The sequence below is a fragment of the Etheostoma spectabile genome, chromosome 9, assembly GCF_008692095.1.
Source record: "Etheostoma spectabile isolate EspeVRDwgs_2016 chromosome 9, UIUC_Espe_1.0, whole genome shotgun sequence".
Classification (NCBI taxonomy): Eukaryota; Metazoa; Chordata; class Actinopteri; order Perciformes; family Percidae; genus Etheostoma; species Etheostoma spectabile.
The window spans coordinates 20,423,105-20,442,355 of NC_045741.1; the positions used below are offsets into that span (position 1 = coordinate 20,423,105).

Below are 19,251 nucleotides of genomic sequence, written 5' to 3' on the forward strand. Positions count from 1 at the left end.
TCTAGGAAAAGCACTTTTTCCACAAAGTGAACGAACGTCTGTCAAAGCCCAACATCTTCATTCTCAACAACCGCTGGGACGCCTCCGCAAACGAACCAGAGTACATGGAGGATGTGAGGCAACAATTGTATCTGTTTCATGTCAAGATCAATAACAATTGTTTGTTACAGAAGTAAATGTCATATTTGTTTTCACAGATTATTGCAAAATTAGCAAGACTAGCTACCACTAAAGTTAAATAATAAGAAACATGTTTTTTTTGTAATTTGGTTAAACAGACTAAATTACAGTGTTTCCAATGAAAAATCTTTTTCATTAATTTATTGTTAGCCAAATATCTATATTACTATCCATAGTGCAACCTCAGAATGTGACACCTCTTACTCCAGGTGAGGAAGCAGCACACAGACCGTTGTATGAATTTCCTGGTGGAGGAGCTGAAGGTTGTGGACCGGGATCAGGCACCCAACCGCATTTTCTTTGTCTCCGCCAAAGAGGTGCTCAACTCCCGCATGCAACGTGCACAGGGCATGCCTGAAACAGGTGAGGCTTCCCATTCTAGCGGATGCTATATTCCTGGAAGATGGAGAAATCATGTTCAAATCTTTATTTGAAATCATTCCAGCCAGTATGCTGTTTACCAAACCACATTTCTAACAGCTATCCTGAAATAGCAAAACGTTTAGAATCTTGAATCTACAGGTGTTCTTATACATATTTGTTACTGTAATGAAAGTAATCATAACAAAAATATAGGCTTAAAAATTACAAAATAAGTCAATAAACAGTATCTGTTCTAATGCCAGTTGTGTATTTGTGCGATAATAGCACGTTGATTTTTTTTCCTCCACATACAATGTGATCATTTCATCCAACAGGTGGAGCCCTGGCAGAGGGCTTCCAAGAGAGACTGAAGGAGTTCCAGTGCTTTGAGAGGAGATTTGAGGTGTGTTTGTTGTTACGTGTGTGTGTCTGTGTGTCAGTGTGTATGTGTGTCTGTGTGTCCTCTCCATGTCTTTGAACAATTTTATTTTCACTTCTCAAAGGGTAATCTATTCTGTCTGAACCCGACAAACACATTTTAAAGAAAATTGAGCAGTTTTAATAATATTGGCACATTTGTGATTAGCGGTCAATATTTTTGCTACCAGGAAGTTGTCTCAACAGGTATGCCTCTAAGGTGAAACCAGTCAAATCAAGCCAAAAACAGAAGGTTAAACAGATACTAATAAAGTTGATAAACAGTGCAGTTAGTGTATCAGAAAGCTAAGTATTGATATTGTCTGGCTGCTGCTGGCGAAAATTAGCAACCGGAGAGAGAAGGGAAGTCACTATTATGAAAAGTGAGGCTATTTTTTCCTTTTTTGTTATCAGAGCTAACTTTATTGGTGTTGGTGTGGTGTGGTGTGTGTGTGTGTGTGTGGTGTGTGTGTGTGTGTGTGTGTGTGTGTGTGTGGTGTGTGTGTGTGTGTGTTGTGTGTGTGTGTGTGTGTGTGTGTGTGTGTGTGTGTGTGTGTGTGGTGTGTGCTGTGTGTGTGTGTGTGTGTGTGTGTGTGTGTGTGTGTGTGTGTGTGTGTTGCATAGTAAAAGAAATAGACTAAAACGAAAAGCAACCAGTCCATATTACTTACAGTACTGTTCAACCTGAGCAGTCAACTACTTGAACCTGGCTCAGTGGTTGGGTTGTGCTCCACCCACCGCCTTCTACACCAATCACTGTGCCTTTCCCATCAACCTGCGTCTTCATTGCTGAAGTCTAGATTCACTTAGGCGAGGACATTCGTTTTGTTTCTGTTCACTTTAATTTTGTTCTGTCTTGTTGAGTTTTTTGTGTTTTGTCTCCTAACTAGCTGGAATTTAATTGTGTCCAAATTGAGAAGAAATTATCACAAGACTGAAAGTTATAATTCTTAAGCTTGTAGTTGATTTGAAAGACACCCCTGGTTACAGGAAGTGCGCTTGAATACTACACATTGAGCAGCTACTTTGTCAGAAATACAACAGAAGATTCTATATCTGATACACCTTTAGGAGAGTGAAGAGTAAACAGTGAGCCTCTTATTAATGAGATGAGTGCATCCCACTCGTATGTGAAGGCAATTCCTGAAATCAAAAAGTGAGTTTTGATTTCATGAAAATCTTAAAGGAGAATTCCGGTCAATTCCAACATGTAGCTCTGTTGTACATTTGGTGTGCTGTCAGTAGAGAGAAAAATGAAAACAATCGGTGCTGTCTACACCGTGTTATCCCTCTGCTAGAGTTGGCACCCAACAGGCTTAAACAAGGCAAGTTTTAAATGTGTTTTTAGCCTCTAAACATGTTCAAAATGTAGTTAAAAGTGCCTACCCATGTGCAGTGATTCCTTAAGAGGGAACACAGTGAATCTGACTGCTGTACATGTGACAGAAAGGCATGAAAGTTGGGCTAAATCAGCTGTAAGCATATGCTTATTTTTAAGTAAGTGCTGTAGTAAAATTTGTAGGAGACAAGTTATAATTGAGGTAAGTTTGGAGACACTACCTTATTTAATCATTAAATTGATATCCTACATATTTTTGTTTTATCTCTTTTTGGTGTTGTAGTTTGTAGACAACCCTAAGCTCTCTAACGGCCGTCTTAAAATAAAAACTAAACACAGCTCAATTAGCACGACTTTCATGCATTTCTCTCACATCTACTGCAGTCAGATTCTCTGTGTTCACTCTGAAGGAATCACTGCACATGGGTAGGCACTTTTAATGACATTTTGAACATGTTTAGAGGCTAAAAACACATTTAAAAACTTAAAAAACTGTTTAAGCCTGTTGGGTTCTAACTCTAGCAGGAGGATAACACGATATAGACAGCACTGATTGTTTTCGTTTTTCTCTCTACTGACAGCACTCCAAATTTACAAATATATAATAATATCGACCAGAATTCTCCTTTAAGTATCATAACTAGACGTCAAATAAAAAAATAGGAATGGTGCTTTAGACATAATCTGTTCTGCGTGAGCTACAATGGATTAAGGAGTAGAATAGTGATTTATTTTAAAGATTACTTTTTGGGGCTTTTCCACCTTTAATGGACAGGACAGCTAGGTGAGAAAGGGAAGACATACAGGAAATAGGTCACAGGTTGGACTCGAACCCTGGACCTCTGCGTTGAGGCCTAAACCTCTATGTGTATATGCGCATGCTCTACCCACTGAGCAAACACGGCCACTGGAATAGTGTTTCATGATAACTGGTAATTTATCCGTAAATTACACAATATTCCTGCTTTTATATGTTACTTTTTTCCCAATTTTTTCACTTGCATTTTTAATTGTAGACATTTGATATGTTTTTTCTTATAATTTTCCTGTGGCTTCACCAACACACTACTGTGACTTCAGAATATGTGGGCTGTAGGACGCAAGATACACACACTGCTGCTGTCATTTTCACACCTGTGTTTCCATTTAGTTTTTTTCTCTTAAGTTAAAGTAGCAGGTGTCTATCTTGTCCTCTGTTTGTCCCTGGTAGCGTGCATGTTCATGCACCCTATCCAGCAGCAGCCCCTATAGCCGTCACAGTAACTTGTGTATTATGGCCTCGCAGGAGTGTATCTCGCAGTCAGCAGTGAAAACAAAGTTTGAGCAGCACACTATCAGGGCCAAGCAGATCACAGAAAAAGTCCAGAGCATCATGGACGCCATCAACATCGAGGCAGCGGAGAAGAGGTGGGTATATTGCTCCATACATGCTCTTTCAGTGGGAGTGGACGGGTTGACATTTATTTGTCTGTGATAGTGTCTCATATGGTCAGTGCTTCTAGAGGTAACCTATGAAACTAAATAGATATGTTGGTGTTACATGATTTTAATGACTTTTGTTTAGTAATAGAGGGATACATTAAGTAGTACATTCTATAACAACCAAGGGAATTTCTCAAAAATGCAACTTTCTACTGTGTTGCTCTTTATGTTTCTTCACCTAACTCTTTTTGACAGTGAAATCGTTCAGCTGCTAGTTTGCATTTGTGACTGACTTTCCTGTCTGCGGGGTGGGGCTTCAGAGTGGCGGCACTGGAGGACAGAGAGTGTCAGATAGACCGGCTGGAGTTTGTCAAGAATCAGCTCAACCTGCTGATTGATGACATCAAGAAAAAGATCAAGGCCATCAGTGAGGACGTGGAGTCTAAGGTAATATAGACCATGACTGGTGGAAGAACTATTAAATGTCCTGTTTAAGTGTACTTATTCCCTCCTTACTATCAGAGACCTACCTGCTTACACCAACAGCTCTGAATCGAATAACCATTGTTTCCATCATTGGTTCATGTCAATACATTGAGTATTGTCTTAATTAACTGTTTGGTTATAATAGCTGAAAATAGTGAAAAATGCTCTTCATAATTCTTTTAGAGGCCGAGGTTATGTTTTCAAATGGCCCAAAAGCTAAAGATAGTCAATTAATTGTCAGAGAAGGCCTTAAAAACAGCAACTCTTTCCATCTGAGAAGGTTGAACCAGCACATTATGGGCATTTCGCATGATTGAATCAGTTAAATTGTTGGTGGTTCAATTTTTGTATATTAATTGATTAACTTATTAGTTGTTTCAGCTTTACTCTAAAAATGAGTTTCAGATTGATGCCTATCTATAATACTACAGCTGCATGCAGTGTTTAATCAAATGTAACCGAGTAGAATTTCTTTTTTTTTTTAATAACTCCTTGATGCTTGGACAGGTAGATGTGGTTTAGCTGAATGCTTATGTTTCATCCAGGTGTCCAGCGCCATGGGAGAGGAGATCTGCCGTCTCCACGTAATCGTTGATGAGTTCTGCGCTGACTTCCACCCGTCGCCGAATGTCCTCAAAATCTACAAGTCTGTAAGTAGAGGCGCAGATTACATCTTCACAATCGCACCATTTCCAGGCCAATAATCTGAGGTGCACTGGTGACATGTACTCCGGATTTCTCTATTGTGTTGACTGCTGTCAATTGATTTTTGCAGGAGCTGCTGGCTCACGTGGAGGAGGGGATGGGCAAGAATCTGGCCTTCCGCTGCTCCAACGCCATCAACGCTTCTGTCCAGTCCTCTCAGAGTTACATGATGGGTGGGTAATTAAACGGCGAACATAACTGTGTAGAAAATAATGAAGTTAGATTAAGTGAATAGTTCTGCTCAAACAACAGGTTTTCTTAAAGAAATCAACAAATCATAATCTACACCTCATCATTTACCTCTTAATGATCAACGTAAATTTAGTAGACACCATAAGTGAGAGATTAAAGCAACACTAAAGAAATGGTTACAGACAAATCCGCTTCCAACCTGTAGGGAGACCGAAGCGGTTCTACACTAAAGTTCTTTAGTGTTGCTTAAAAGCTACAGTGCGTAGTTTCTGTTGCCCCCATGAGGAGTTCAGAGTACTAACCACAAAACACTCAGCGCGTCTACATAGTACAAGCTTTCTGTGATCGTGCACGCACCCCCACCCACAGTTGCTAGTAGCCAAGGAGGACATGGAGGATTTAAAACAACATGATTGACTTTTCAGAAGAGGTAATTATCTTCATTTGAGTTTCTGCTCGCAAAAGTCGCCGTAAGACACAATTTTCTGAACACAGCCATACAGAGATTGTGGAGCTGATAGATAGATACAGTAATTAGCTTTGGATCAACTAATTTGGCAATGGCTAGAATGTAATGGACGTTCATTAATATCAAAAAGTTACGCACTAAAGCTTTGAAGCTTTCTCTTGGTCATTTATGATATTTTGTATTATTTAGTACAGTATACCATCTTAATTAAGGACAAATACCAATAAAGAACTGTCAGATGGAAGAATAGTGAAGATTGAAAATGTATGGTTGGTTGTCTAAAATCCTAATTTTCTCAAAACATTTTCTTGTTTATAAGACCAAGGAAGAAATGATAGTTTTCTAGAAAATGACCTCAACCCAGATTTCCAGTCCATTGTTTTTACTAATTTAGAGAGGGTTGCTGAACTTAGTCAAAACCTTTTGGGCACTCGAGCTACGGTCTGCAACACCCAGCGCCCTGCTATATTTACCCTCCTCTCTGAATGCCATCATCCCACGCCCCATTATGCTACAAATGCGTCACTGTGTCAGGCACGCATCCAAGCTGTGCTCAGTGACAGTGATTTTGAAAAGGTGTTAATGTGCCCTCTGATGAAAAGGACTCAGGTGCTGTTATGAAATTGTGGTGTGATTTTATTTTTTTTATTTTTTTCTTCTTCTTCTTCCCTAAGTAGAAATAAAGAAAAGCTTTTTTTGTTTCTTTATAGATCATAATGATAATGTTGCAATGCTGTTTCTGTCATCTTTAGTTGTTTTTGTTGTTACTGCCCCATTATTCACAAAACATGAATTAACTGTAAAATGAACTTAGAATACTAACATATTTTCCCTTGCGTCAGTGCATGTTTAAAATCCAAACTAAGATACAAGTGATCCCATGGCTGCTGTTTACAGTATTTGTGTCTATTTCTATTGTGGTTCTCATACTTCATGTTTGCTCACTCTCCAGAGAGCATGCTCCCTCTGCTTCCCTCTGCGGCCCAGAGCCAAGTCCTCATGCTGGTGCCCAGCAGGAAGTTTGACCTAAGTTACGATCTAAACTGCACCACGCTTTGCAGTGACTTCCAGGAGAACATTGAGTTTAACTTTTCATTGGGCTGGACAGCGTTAGTCCACCGCTTCCTGGGATCAGCCAATGCACAGAAAGCGCTCAGACTGGTGGACCAGAACTTCCAGGTACAGGCTGCCATTGTGGGAGAGAGCTAGTTATCTATTAGGATCAACATGCATTGATTTATATTGTGGTAGCTAATGTCATTTTTTGTTCTTAGTTTTTGTGTGATGCAACTGAATTCACGCAAACACGTACCATTTTGAAGAAGTCCAATTTTGAAAAACTCTGCTGTCATTAGGCCTCTCGCCCAGCGATGGCTGTTACGCCCTCCTCAGGACCCCCCTCCACGATGGCCCCGCCCAACAACGAGACAGCCCTCATGAGCCAGGAGGAATTGATGATAGCCATGGCAACCAACGTGGCATCTCTCACCTCCCGTACTTCAATGAGTATTATCATCGTTGGGGGAGTGGTATGTTTACTCCAATATTGTAAAAAGATTTGAATGCAAAAAAACCTGACTAGTCCTTTTATTTATTTTTTTATGGCTTCTAAAAATGCAGCACATGGCGCTGAAAACCATCCCTAACAAGGCTGGGCTAACTGTGAGAGCTAACCCAGCTTCTGTTATTTATGTTCTCTTTCAGGTGTGGAAAGCAGTTGGCTGGAGGCTGATCGGCCTGTCTGCCTCACTGTACGGCCTGCTGTACCTGTACGAGAGACTCACCTGGACCACGAAGGCAAAGGAGCGTGCTCTGAAGCGCCAGTTTGTGGACTACGCAAGTGAGAAGCTGCAGCTCATCGTCAGCTTTACTAGTGCAAACTGTAGCCACCAGGTCCAACAGTAAGTCCTGATGCAGTATATTTGCTGTAATTTCATAGTAGGACAAACCAGACAGAGCAGTACTTGAAATCATTGATCACTAATGGCGTTTTTCGTTTCATGGTGCTGCTCGACTCGCCTTGGCTCGGCTTGACTAGACCGCGTTGCCCCGTCTTCCTTTTTCCATTGCAGAGTAGTACCGCCTCACGCACCCCCCGCCCCGTATGTCGCTAGCCCCGTCTCCGACCAATCAGTAGTCTGCAGGTTTTCACGCCACCTTTTGGTATCGCCTCAGCTCGCTTGGAACCTCGTCTAAGGTAGTACTACAAAAAGTACCTGTTAGCAGGTACCAGGGACTTTTTTTTTGTAATGGAAAACCAAAAAAGAGTCGAGTAGATACACTGCAGTGGAAAAACGCCAAAATACTCAATGTACTTAATTTGATAAATCCTTCTACAGGCAGCACATTTATGCTGATATCAAGTGCTCATTTCTCTGCACCATTTACACAGACAGACAGACAGACAGACAGACAGACAGATCCATCCATCCATCCATCCATCCATCCATCCATCCATCAATCCTAGTCCCACCCAAGAAATAAGCACTGCAATGCTGTGCTCTCTGTGTTGCCAGGGAGATGGCGGCAACCTTTGCCCGACTCTGTCAGCAGGTGGACCAGACGCAAAAAGAGCTTGAGGCTGAAATCCGCCAACTGACAGCCAAGATAGATCAGCTGGAGACCGTTCAGAAACACTCCAAGAGCCTGCGGTCAGTCTGGCTCCTTCTCTCATTGGAGGGGGGCAACATGAAGGGTGGTGAAGAGAGGGGATGACTGTCATGGAATTTGCGATTGTCTACTCTGTGGGAAATTAATATCTAAATGGTATGAGTGATAGTACAGAAACAGCAAAAAAAAAATAGTCAAGACCTGGAGGCAATCAAAGAGAGCGATAACCGATGACACAAGGAAATACATATGAGTTTTTATTGCCACTGCTCCTGTGTTTGTGATCAAAAAAGAGCTTGCTTTAAATTGAGTATTGAAATGTACAAAGGTCTACATAGTTGTGTCATGATATAACAAACATATAGGACACAATATATGTGGAAATTGGCAAATTAGTTCTTTAAACACAGAGATTTTAGGCAGGTTGGAAAAGGTCTGAACTGTTATTAATGAAAGGTTGGGGAATTGCTAATACTGTTTGGCCAAAAAGTCTGCTATTCAGTTGCACTATTTACATAATTGCAATGTAACTTGCAATTAATCTTTGGAAATGGAAACGGTAATTGAACCGTTAGCAACGAAGTTGGTTCAAATCCGATATGCGTTTGTTTCCTCTGCAGACATAAAGCGACAGAACTGGAGAAACAGTTGGAGGAGTTCACAAAGCAGTACCTGCAGCCTCAGCAGTGAGCTGCTGCTGTTCATCCCGCCGCTGTTTGGTTCTTGTTGAGCCGATCATTCCTCCGCCAGGTGCCGCCTCATGGCGCCTGGGCCTCATCACCTAATCTACTCCACAGTTTCTGTGGACAGTAGTGCAGGACAGAGAGATCAATCCATCGATTGGTCTATCATCTAAAAAGAAATCTAAAGGTGTTTTGATAATCAATGAAAGGTTATCAGGCAACAATACCAAACGTCTGCAGCTTCACAAGTGTAAAGATTCAGATGTTTTGTTTCATTTGTAAAAATGTCGTTATTGTAGTTTTTTGTCACACAAAATAGTCAAATTATAGAAAGTAACTCAATGGCCACTTTGTCTTTTTCTTGACCTTTTGTTGACTTGTCAACTATTTAAGAAAAAAAGATTAATTGATAATGAAAACAATCAGAATTTTCACTCTTAGTGGACAGAGGAGATTAAAGGCCCAGACAAGACAGTATTCCCCCTCCTCCTCTCCTCATCAGCAAGCCCAGTGGTGCTTGAGAAACTTCAGTGAACAAACTGTAAAACAAGAACTGCCTGTAAAACAAAGAAAGATGGATTTAATATGTGTAAAGACACTCCACAAGGTGGGGATGGAATCTCGGTCGTTGGGAAGGCTACCGGTCGGCTGCTGCATTTTGACACTAACGTACTTCTAACTGTGAATATGCCTTTTTTGACTAACTTTTGTGGATCAAATGAAGTTTGAGTTTCTGTAAGATTGTACAGTATCTGTTCAGGCACATGATCTGCTGTATGTTAGCAACAAAAAATAAATATATTTAATAAGAGAACAGTTGTTTTCTTAATTATAGTTAGACAATTTGACCAGAAAGGGAAAGCATGTTTTTAGCATACTGTTGGTTCACGTTCTATTTTCTAACTATGTAAACTGTATAGATCAAAGGTTTTGGAAATCCTCATATTTTGTTATATCCTACTTTATTAATACCCATTGGACTTCTAATAACAATTGGAACAGGCTGCACTAAAATTGTATTTTTCCTTTAATGTGTGTTGAAATACCTCCAGATTTGCATGATTGTAATAAATCTGCCAATCTAAAACTGACTTTTTGTGCATTTATTAGACTTTACTTTCCGAACTCCGTGTTAAAGGTACCTGGGAGAGTTTTTCACCACCAGTACTTTTTTTTTAGGTTCTATATCAATATTCTAGAACCTTGAAGAAAACACTTAAAGGCCAAAAGAAAGAAGCCCTCCAAACATATTCCTGCTCCCACCTACAGACAAGGAAAAGCTGCTGCAATTTTAACGTTTGCATCCTCTGCAGCCAGTGATTGTTACTGCAGTGCCACTTGTTAATCATTAATAACAAAGGAATTTCCCCGTTGTGGGATGAATAAAGTATCTAACAGTAATAAAATGGAGCATTGGTGGAAATTAAATTTTCAATCTCTGGTTCTTTGGCGGTACTTACGGTGATAAGTGGTAATTGCAGGTGTTTTTGGATCTCACTTTCACTTTTTAGTTAGTGTGCGGAAGCACAGAGGGGAGGGGACGATATGAGGGAGGGGCAAGCTAGTCTCATTTTGTTTGAAACTACTTTGAACGTCAACAAGAAGTAACATCGCCTAGTGCAACTTTAAATCTATATCCTTTTCTACGTCATGTAGATCTTTATATATTTGTGTACAGTCTACATTTATGTAATAAAGGAAATCAGTCAGGGTTTGTACTCTTGGTTAGAAGCTTTTTATTGGTTACAATAACTCATGGCAACATATCAGTATCACCAAGCCACTGTACAAATACAAAAAAAAGGTCTGGTGTGAAAAAGACTATAAAAATTATTCCATAACAAGTGATTATAATTCCACACAAAAAGCACTGTAAGAGAATTATCATGGCACCAAGTCCCTGGTCTTTACTGGCTTAACATATAAAACAATAAATAGAATCAAAACAAAATGTCAGAACAGTAGGTTGTAGAGTCAAAGGGCAGTGCATTATTTTGTGATGGTGCTATGGTGGTGATCGTGTGACAATCAATTCAAGTGGTGGGGTGTCATTGAATCAGAAACTTTAAATTTCTCATATCCAGATATTAAATTTGGAGGATTGTGCAAATGCATAAATACTGTCTAACAAATTTTCCCAACTGCTCTATGACGTTAGACGTTGGCACTGTGGGTGACTGACCAATCCCAACTCACATTGATCAAACAACGTACATACCAGTCCAATGAGTCAAAGAAGTCAGATATCTTGGTACTTTGGTAACAATGTCTGGCAATACTGTAAATGCATCAAATGTTGACATTTCGTAACACCAAAAAAGCTGATTCGACAGATCCATATCGGTTGTATAGTTAAGAGAACAATCTTGATGAGACCACAGTATTGTGAAATTAAATGAAGTCAAGCACCTTTTGGATTAATGTGTGCACTGCACAGGCATGTAGAAGTGTTACTATTCCAGGTTCAGCTGCTAATACTGCTGAATTACACACAGGGCGAGAAAATGGCTGCTTCTGAATATCACTGTCAGTAATACACATAATCCCCTTTTTCACCTGTTAAGGGCTTTGGTGTATTTTTATTTTTCACAGCTCATAATGTCATGAAAGAACAGGTTGGGGTAATTGGAATAGTTTGACATTTTGGGGAATAATCATTCACTTTCTTGAAGAGAGTTAGGGAAGGTACCGCTTTCATGTCTGTCTGTTAGCAAATAACTTGAAAGGCTATAGCTAGCTGCTGCCTAGCTTAGTTTAGCATAATGACTGGAAACAAGAGAGAAACGGTTAGCCTGGCTCTTGTCCAGCGGTCACGATGTCTGCCTATCATTATCTCTAACACTCACTAATTAACACAGATCTCATTTATTTAATATATACAAAAACTGAAGTTCAACAGAGTGGGTATATGCAGAGATTCAACAAAGTTACTGCTACCAGCCAAAACAGTTTAGTGAATCGTCGGTTTTTACACTTTGGTTTTTGTTTAACAAATAAGATATAAAATTGTTAGTGTGCTTTCGAAAGAGCTAGGCTAGCCGTTTCCCTGGTTTTCTTGCTTTGTGCTAAGCTAAGCTGACAGGCTGCTGGTTGTTGCTTAATTTTTAACGGACAGATACGAGAATGGTGTGGATCGTCTCATCTATCTGCCAGAAAGCAAACATTTCCCAAAAATATCAACCTATCCCTTTAAATACATTTTCTCATCTTTATCTGGGGACACATGAGTGTCTGATGTCCGCTGACTGAGATGGAAACGTTACTCTAATAACTTAACACTTTGGGACAAAAAAACCCCACATCTTCAGAAATAAGCGGTTGGGTATAAAATCAGATACTGACGTGACTTGAATTGATGGATATGGAGAAGGCTGGCACTTGAGTAGTGAGCAAACATGTTTTGTTTTTTGTCACATTGACTAGATTTCAGTTCACAGCTCAGGGTCTGTGGATAACATTGGCACAAATGAGGAAGTAACACTTAAATCTATATGTTATCCACATACATCAGCAATCCCCCCCCCCCATTTCCTTTCCCCGCCACACACACAAACACACACCTAAAAACTATAACTAATCTTTAACATTCTCTCAAAATGGATTAATTAATGCAAAGCCAGGTAGAAGCAGCTAAAACACTTAAAAACAAAAAAAGGGTCACTAGAATCACAGAATGCCAAAGAGGGGGTTCATTGATAGCTGACTGAACCTAAATAAATACTACAAACTGTATGGTAGTAGTAGAAAGCAGAACTGTATAAAAAGTGATGTAAAACACTTGTTTAAAGAAGCAGTATGGAGCTGCATGTGGTCGCAGTGGTTTTCTGTAAGCATGCTTTTTAGTGTTCACTAGTATCAGAATGTGCTTCTATTGGGAAAAGAAAAATAATTAATAATTAGCAATCTCTCTTACTGATCAGTGTCTAAAAAGGAATAGTAAGAGGAAAACATTACTGTAGTCGATGCTAGTATTACCGTCTATTAGGAATGGTATCGTAAGGCAGAATGGAGACAATAATGCCACATCTCACAGGAGCACAAACCTCCTTTATCCAGCCCAGGTGGGTCAAATGTTTATATTCAGAGATAGGCACCGAAGACAGCTGATGGACAGGTCCAGCTCACATACATTATGTGTATTTAATTTTTTAAGCCTTTATTGGAACCAAAATAATAGAAGATGTTTGATGAGAAAATACTCAAAATCAGAGATAGCACTTCTATGGGTAAATAAGTCACATGTGCTCAATGGTTTACATTTGTACTACAGTTTGTGAGTGCATGTCTAGCTCTCTACTAAGTGTACATTTCTGTCTACCAAGTGTACTTTCTTCACAAGCAATATTCAGTTCGATACATGTTTTTGGTGAGAAAATAAAAATGTTAAACCCTTTAAAGAAAACATTTTTTTCTTTATTTACAGGCTTGTGGTGGCAATGGTGTTATTTAGGAGTGGCTAACATGATTTTAATTCCATGCAGTCACTCAGTTCACACCTTGACAACAAAAAGATCTGTTGATCCTTTGCTTAGGAAAAAAAAAGAAAAAAAAAAAAAAGGATTAAAATGACATGGGGATCTATGACAGACATCTTTCGTTTTTCTCTCTCTGCATCTTTCCTCTAGTCTTCAGAGGCCGCAGACAGAGTCACTGCTGTCCTTTATGGTCCTTTAAATATTCCCACAAAACGACTGAGCTCTCTGCCATGTGTCCATACAGGTCTCAGCACCATTACAGGTTCATAGGTAGAAAACGGCTTCTGCTTGGGGAGAACAAGTCTCTCTTTGCGAAGCCTTTTCTCCATCAGTGTCATTTGTACGGGTAACTTGAGATGCTCGTCTCAACTCTTAGGAAAAGCGTAGATTCTATAGGCCACAGAAAATATTATGATGCAAAACCTCTATTTAGGACTATTTTTGGGTTATCAATCCTAATATCACACAGCTGTTGATTTGCATGGAATGGATGTGGTCTTCAGATGTGGATTCAGCATCCGATGATTTGAAACCACAGTCCATGTGAGTAGAGGCAAAGGCAGGGTCTCCAGTTAAATAAAATGATCTATCTTAAACCTAAAATTCACTGGTTTCTACTTTGGAGTTGAAGCTGAATCCAGACTGAAAAAAAAATTAAAAATACAACTTGTTGGCGTTTAGCACTGTGGCGGTTTCCTTCCAAATGAAAACTGTGGTGAGGAATGACAGGGGCTGTGTTGGTAAAAATAAATAAAAATGTCATCACTCACATGAATTTGTAGAAACAGGATACATGAGGCCCACTGCTACCAACTATAATACACATACAAATGAGGAAAGTGAGTTTAGCTGGGACAAATTATATTTCTGCAAATTGTTTTGTTTACTTGCTAAATCCTCTTTTGTTGCTGGATGAGTGAGGGATGAGTGAATGAAAGACTTTTTCAATGAAACTATGATATGACTAAATTGTCTGCCACTACATCTGGTACTTATACAGGATACAATAAGTGTTTCTGGCATCATGTTGTATGTTGTAATGTGAATATGTACAGTTGAAATATAACCCCCAAATCATAAAAAAAAACTCAAGGGTGGGAAATAAACTACAAAAATATATACATACACATTATATATGCATATATGATGCATATATACACACATAATGCTATACATATATACTGTCTTTATATATACATTTACATATTACACACTGACGATCATCTTGTTTGTTGTTAGTCACGGTAACAGATGTTCTTTATCTAAAACAGAATTGGTATAAGGGCAAAATTGTCTATTTTTTCCTTCAGTTTTTCATTACTAATCTCTTATTTTTGATTGGGACAACTATACTGAAAGGGTATTTGTGTTTCTGTGTAATAGCTGGGTGGAGGAAAAAAAAAAAAAAAACGTCACTGAAAAGGTAGAAAGAGTTGGTACTTTCTCACAGGGGGGCAGGTCGCCAGCACAGAGGAGGACTGGGGGTGAGTTGAGAGGATTTCGGCTGACACAGTGAGCACCCCTCAGGTCCAGCCCAGCAGATGAGTTGGGATATGTGGGGTGGGGTTGTGAAGGAGGAAGTTGGCGGGCAGAGATTGAGATTAGTTCCAGATCCGGAGGAAACTGTCCCAGGAGCCGGTGGCCACAGCCATGCCGTCTTCTGTCACCCCTAAGCAGCTCACTCTGTTGTCGTGGCCCGCTAGCACACCTGGAGGTCAAAGAAAACAAACCAGATTCAAAAGGTTGATCACTAAAAATCTGCAACCCAAATTCAAAATCCTTTCATCAATTTATTACTTATAAATGACTGCTTATGTTACAAAGCTGAAGACTTTACAGTTAAACAGTCCGTGTTCACACTATTACTTGATTCAATTTCAACTTCCTACTCATTTGTCTATTAATATCTTTTTTAGGATGCAACTTATGCGTGTTATTAGAGGTGAATCCATTGGTTGGTTAATCAACTTACAGAACAATTGCTGCCAACTATTTTGATAATCCTTTATTAATATACCAAAATCATTTTTCAAGCACAAATGCCAAAAATTCCACTTCCTAAAGTGTATTAATTTGCTGGTCACAGTACAAGAAAACAAGACGGTCGATGATCGGTCATCTAAAATTGAAAAAAATTACATTAAGACCTCAGATGCCATTTACCTGCACGCTCGCCTTTCAGAGTATCCCAGACGTTACAGTTGAAGTCATCGTAGCCGGCCAGGAGCAGTCGGCCACTCTTGGAGAAAGACACAGAGGTGATGCCGCAGATGATGTTGTCGTGGCTGTACATCATCAGCTCCTGGTCGGCACGCAGGTCAAACAGCCTGCAGGTGGCATCATCTGAGCCTGTGCCAAAGGCATTCCCGTTGGGGAAAAACTGCACAAGAAAAGAAAAGTCAAGCAGAAGTCAGTTAAACCATCATCATCATATTATGTTTTTTGAGGCACAGGGTTGGGACCTTTGGGGAGAGGTTTTCTTTAAAGACGCTTATTGTTTTTATCCCAATAAAAAGTTCATAAAGCAATAGAAGTCTGGCACATTACACCAACAAAACAACCACAAAAGGTCATTTGTTCGTGGGTAATTGAACTTTTCCATGATATTGCTGCATTCACCCAATATAGTGGTATTTTATTAGTGGCTAATGAAAGGAGATAAAAGTCTTTAACAAAAAGTTTAAGATTATTTTTTGGACATTTTCAGACCTTTACTTTGATAGGACAGCTGAAGACATAAAAAAAAGACAAAAAGGGGAAAGAGAAGGGGGAATGACATTAACTAAAAGGCTGCAGGTTGGAGTCGAACCCGGGCCTGGAAACTCATTGAATGAGAAGGTGTGTTCAAACTTTTGGCCTGTACCTACCAATAACGACCAATATGACACAATGTTGTAACATTCTGCAATTTTAGTTGCTTAAGTTTCAATCTGGGTTCTAATTCTGTGCCATGAAATTACCAACTTCTTCTATTGGCCAAAACTAAGTTTCTGTTAACCCTTTCCTTGATTGGGTTACAGCTGCAAAGCAACGGCGACAGACAGTATATTAATCCTGTTTAAAGCCCTTTTAACCTGTAAGTAACTAAAATATTAGAAACACTAAAGCAGAACCAGAAAACTCAAGACGTTATGAATTTGGTGTTGCCCCATTATTTCTGTGACCAGGAAGTGTTTCGGACTTTCGGATATTCTGTCCAATTAACATCTAGGCTGTCTGGCAGTGTCTGTGGCGCAGGTGGTGTCTGGTTAAAGGATGCAATCACTACAAGCTGATGTAAATGATCAAAGTAAAGTAATTTGGGTAAATGCAAGCGAGAGAGTGAGAGCGAGAGAGAGAAAGAGACTGTGTTAGATGTTTCAGTACTCACGGTGACGGCGTTGATATCGGACACGTGGCCAGTGAAAGATTGCCGGCACATGCCATCACGTATGTCCCACAGCTTGGAGGTGGCATCACAGGCTCCTGACACAAAGGTCTTGTAGTCTGGGCTTAGAGACAAACTCATCACATCCCCTGTGTGGCCGGTAAAGGCAGTGGCCTGCTGGCCTGTCTCTATGTCCCACAATGCACTGCAAGAAAGGCGGTAGCGTTAAGGTATGATTGTCCCTTGAGACAATAAATGCTTTTATATAAATTGCCACATTCAGACAATAATCACATATTATCAAAGACATAGTAGCTCTTATATTAACTTCGTTTTATGATATATGTGAATTATTACAATTTTAGTGCCATTATTGAAGGGCTTTTTCCATTTGAATCTTTACACACCTTTGTAGAATTATAACCCTGTTTGACTGACAAAGAGTCTGCCGTGGATATCTACTCTCACATACTAGAGCTAAGTGTTTTTGTAAAATCCACACAAAGGGCATTCCACAACAGCCACATGAAGGTAAGATAGTGAGAATAAGAGAGGATGGATATTGGAAGGAAATTGACATTTTTATATAATGTGGTGGAGCAGCTACAATCTACTGTGTAGCATGGAAACAGGAATATTTCTATAATGTAAAGAGCTTTGAATTATTTAAACTGTGCAGATAAGAGCAGAGGTTGGTTGCTCACCAAGTGGTGTCTCCAGAGCTGGTCAGTATCTGGTTGTCATCCAAGAAACGACAGCAGGACAAGTAACCTGGAGATAAACAGAGGTTCAGACACGGAGAGCTCTGCCCTGCCTTGTCAGTTCACCTGGGCAAGGCACTTTACTTGAATTACTCTTATGGTGACCTACCACGACTGAATTTCGACTGCCTTGCCCATGCTTCTTCCCAATGTTCCCTATGTAAGTTTTCACCAGGGGTGATATCATTTTCCTATAAGCCTTCACACTCTTATTGATTGTGCTTAGATAGCTGAGCCCACCCTTTAAAATCCTATGATTTGAAAGTTTTAAAAAAAAGTTGCGAAATGGGCATGTTCATCCAGCATTGTAGCCATGTAGTAGAAAACAACGTCCCTCCACCTTCAGGGATGTGCATGCACTAGAGTTGCACTAGTATATTAGTTAAACTTAGTACTCCGTTCCTAGGCTGAAAAGTGAGACTAATTAAATGTACTGTAAGTACTGATCTAGCGAAGGTTAACTTAACACTTCCATCCAGTGGAAAATAACAGCATTGTTTGACTCGAGTCTATACATAATATCTAAAATGTAAAACCACAGTAAGGAAATATATGTGTGTCACATGTATTGAACAGATCTGCCATGCTGGAGTGCTGCTTTCAGGTTTGGGATATGAGAAATAAGTAACAGTTAAAAGTTATGATAGAAATAACAAGAAATATGCTCTGGGTTCTGTTGTCAGGAAACGGCTCATTTTATTAGTATTATTTTTTGACTGGCCCTGTGCCTACCTGTGTGTCCGGGTAGCTCTCGGGTGACACGCACGTTGCCCTCACGGGTCTTCAGGCTGTATATGGAGCAGATGTTGTCCAGGCCACCGCAAGCCACATAGTTCCCAGAGGGGGCGTAGGCGCACGTCATCACCCAGGAAGAACGCAGCGGGATGGCATGCATCTGAGGACCAGGAGAGTATTATTAAATACAATAAAAAGGAAGTAATGTTCAGTTTTACGGTCAATTTATGTGCTTCAATCCAAAATGCTGTGTGATACAATTAAGTCATCAGCTGACAAAATTCTGCCACTTTCCCTTTACTTCACTACTTCATTATAAAAATCTGAATTTGCTTTTTAATAAGGCGAGAGAGTGATATTCTTGGTGTTTTAATAATTGGTCATTTGGATGGTGGCCTGTTGCAGTTCCCAAAGTATTAACACCAGTATTGTTTAAGAAAGGCAGTGCATAAATACAGTCTGTGCTCTAAAAGTAACATCTGGACAGTTAATATCAGCTTGTCTAACCAGACGAGCACATTGCCGATGGCAGAAAACTTTTAAATGTACTGTAACTCTGACTGATTTTAATGCAACTGTATTTTTACATACTCTGCATTCTATCATTGATTTAGAATAATCTCACCTTATTTGTTGTGTAGCTGTCCCAGATAATTAGCTTTCCATCTTGTGAGGCACTGACCAGTAACCTAGAAACATGTTAAGAACAGCAGCATGACACATGGGTCACACAAACACATTATCTTGGGGGAAAAAAAATACATGCAACCTGGATTATTAAAAGCAATGAGAGCCAGCAGCCACCTAACAGAGTACTGTGCTATACTGTCTTTATAATTTGTATAAGGTGCTCTGTCAAAAGCATTCAGCGTGAGCTCCTTACTCTTCACTGCCAGTCCCCATTTCCCACCATCTTCCCTCTTCTTCCCCCTCCTGGTGGAAGTCTCCTCATCCAGGGAATCCTCTTTTAATGTCCCACACCATGTAATATTCAATACCCCAGTTATGTAAAAGTCCCTACTGTCGGGTGGGAGGTGGAAGCCTGAA

At 39.8% G+C, this 19,251-nt stretch overlaps 2 protein-coding genes across 5 annotated transcripts in view; one reads left to right on the top strand and one right to left on the bottom strand.

Annotated features, from left to right (window-relative positions):
* Window positions 1-9,953, top strand: part of mfn1b (mitofusin 1b) — a 14,548-nt gene extending 4,595 nt beyond the window's left edge. For both annotated transcript variants that reach the window (XM_032526197.1, XM_032526198.1), the window contains exons 7-18: window positions 6-113; window positions 390-543; window positions 879-946; window positions 3,585-3,706; window positions 4,042-4,168; window positions 4,753-4,857; window positions 4,983-5,085; window positions 6,526-6,752; window positions 6,929-7,102; window positions 7,278-7,474; window positions 8,090-8,224; window positions 8,804-9,953. In XM_032526197.1, coding sequence (XP_032382088.1) covers window positions 6-113; window positions 390-543; window positions 879-946; window positions 3,585-3,706; window positions 4,042-4,168; window positions 4,753-4,857; window positions 4,983-5,085; window positions 6,526-6,752; window positions 6,929-7,102; window positions 7,278-7,474; window positions 8,090-8,224; window positions 8,804-8,873 — 1,590 coding nt within the window. In that variant the 3' untranslated portion in view covers window positions 8,874-9,953. The remainder of the gene's footprint in view (window positions 1-5; window positions 114-389; window positions 544-878; window positions 947-3,584; window positions 3,707-4,041; window positions 4,169-4,752; window positions 4,858-4,982; window positions 5,086-6,525; window positions 6,753-6,928; window positions 7,103-7,277; window positions 7,475-8,089; window positions 8,225-8,803) is intronic.
* A 3,203-nt stretch (window positions 9,954-13,156) lies between these two features.
* LOC116696286 (guanine nucleotide-binding protein subunit beta-4) overlaps window positions 13,157-19,251 on the bottom strand; it is a 23,546-nt gene continuing 17,451 nt past the window's right edge. For all 3 annotated transcript variants that reach the window (XM_032527147.1, XM_032527146.1, XM_032527149.1), the window contains 6 exons: window positions 18,830-18,893; window positions 18,202-18,364; window positions 17,413-17,479; window positions 16,712-16,913; window positions 15,505-15,721; window positions 13,157-15,049 (listed from right to left, as the gene is read on the bottom strand). In XM_032527147.1, coding sequence (XP_032383038.1) covers window positions 14,943-15,049; window positions 15,505-15,721; window positions 16,712-16,913; window positions 17,413-17,479; window positions 18,202-18,364; window positions 18,830-18,893 — 820 coding nt within the window. In that variant the 3' untranslated portion in view covers window positions 13,157-14,942. The remainder of the gene's footprint in view (window positions 15,050-15,504; window positions 15,722-16,711; window positions 16,914-17,412; window positions 17,480-18,201; window positions 18,365-18,829; window positions 18,894-19,251) is intronic.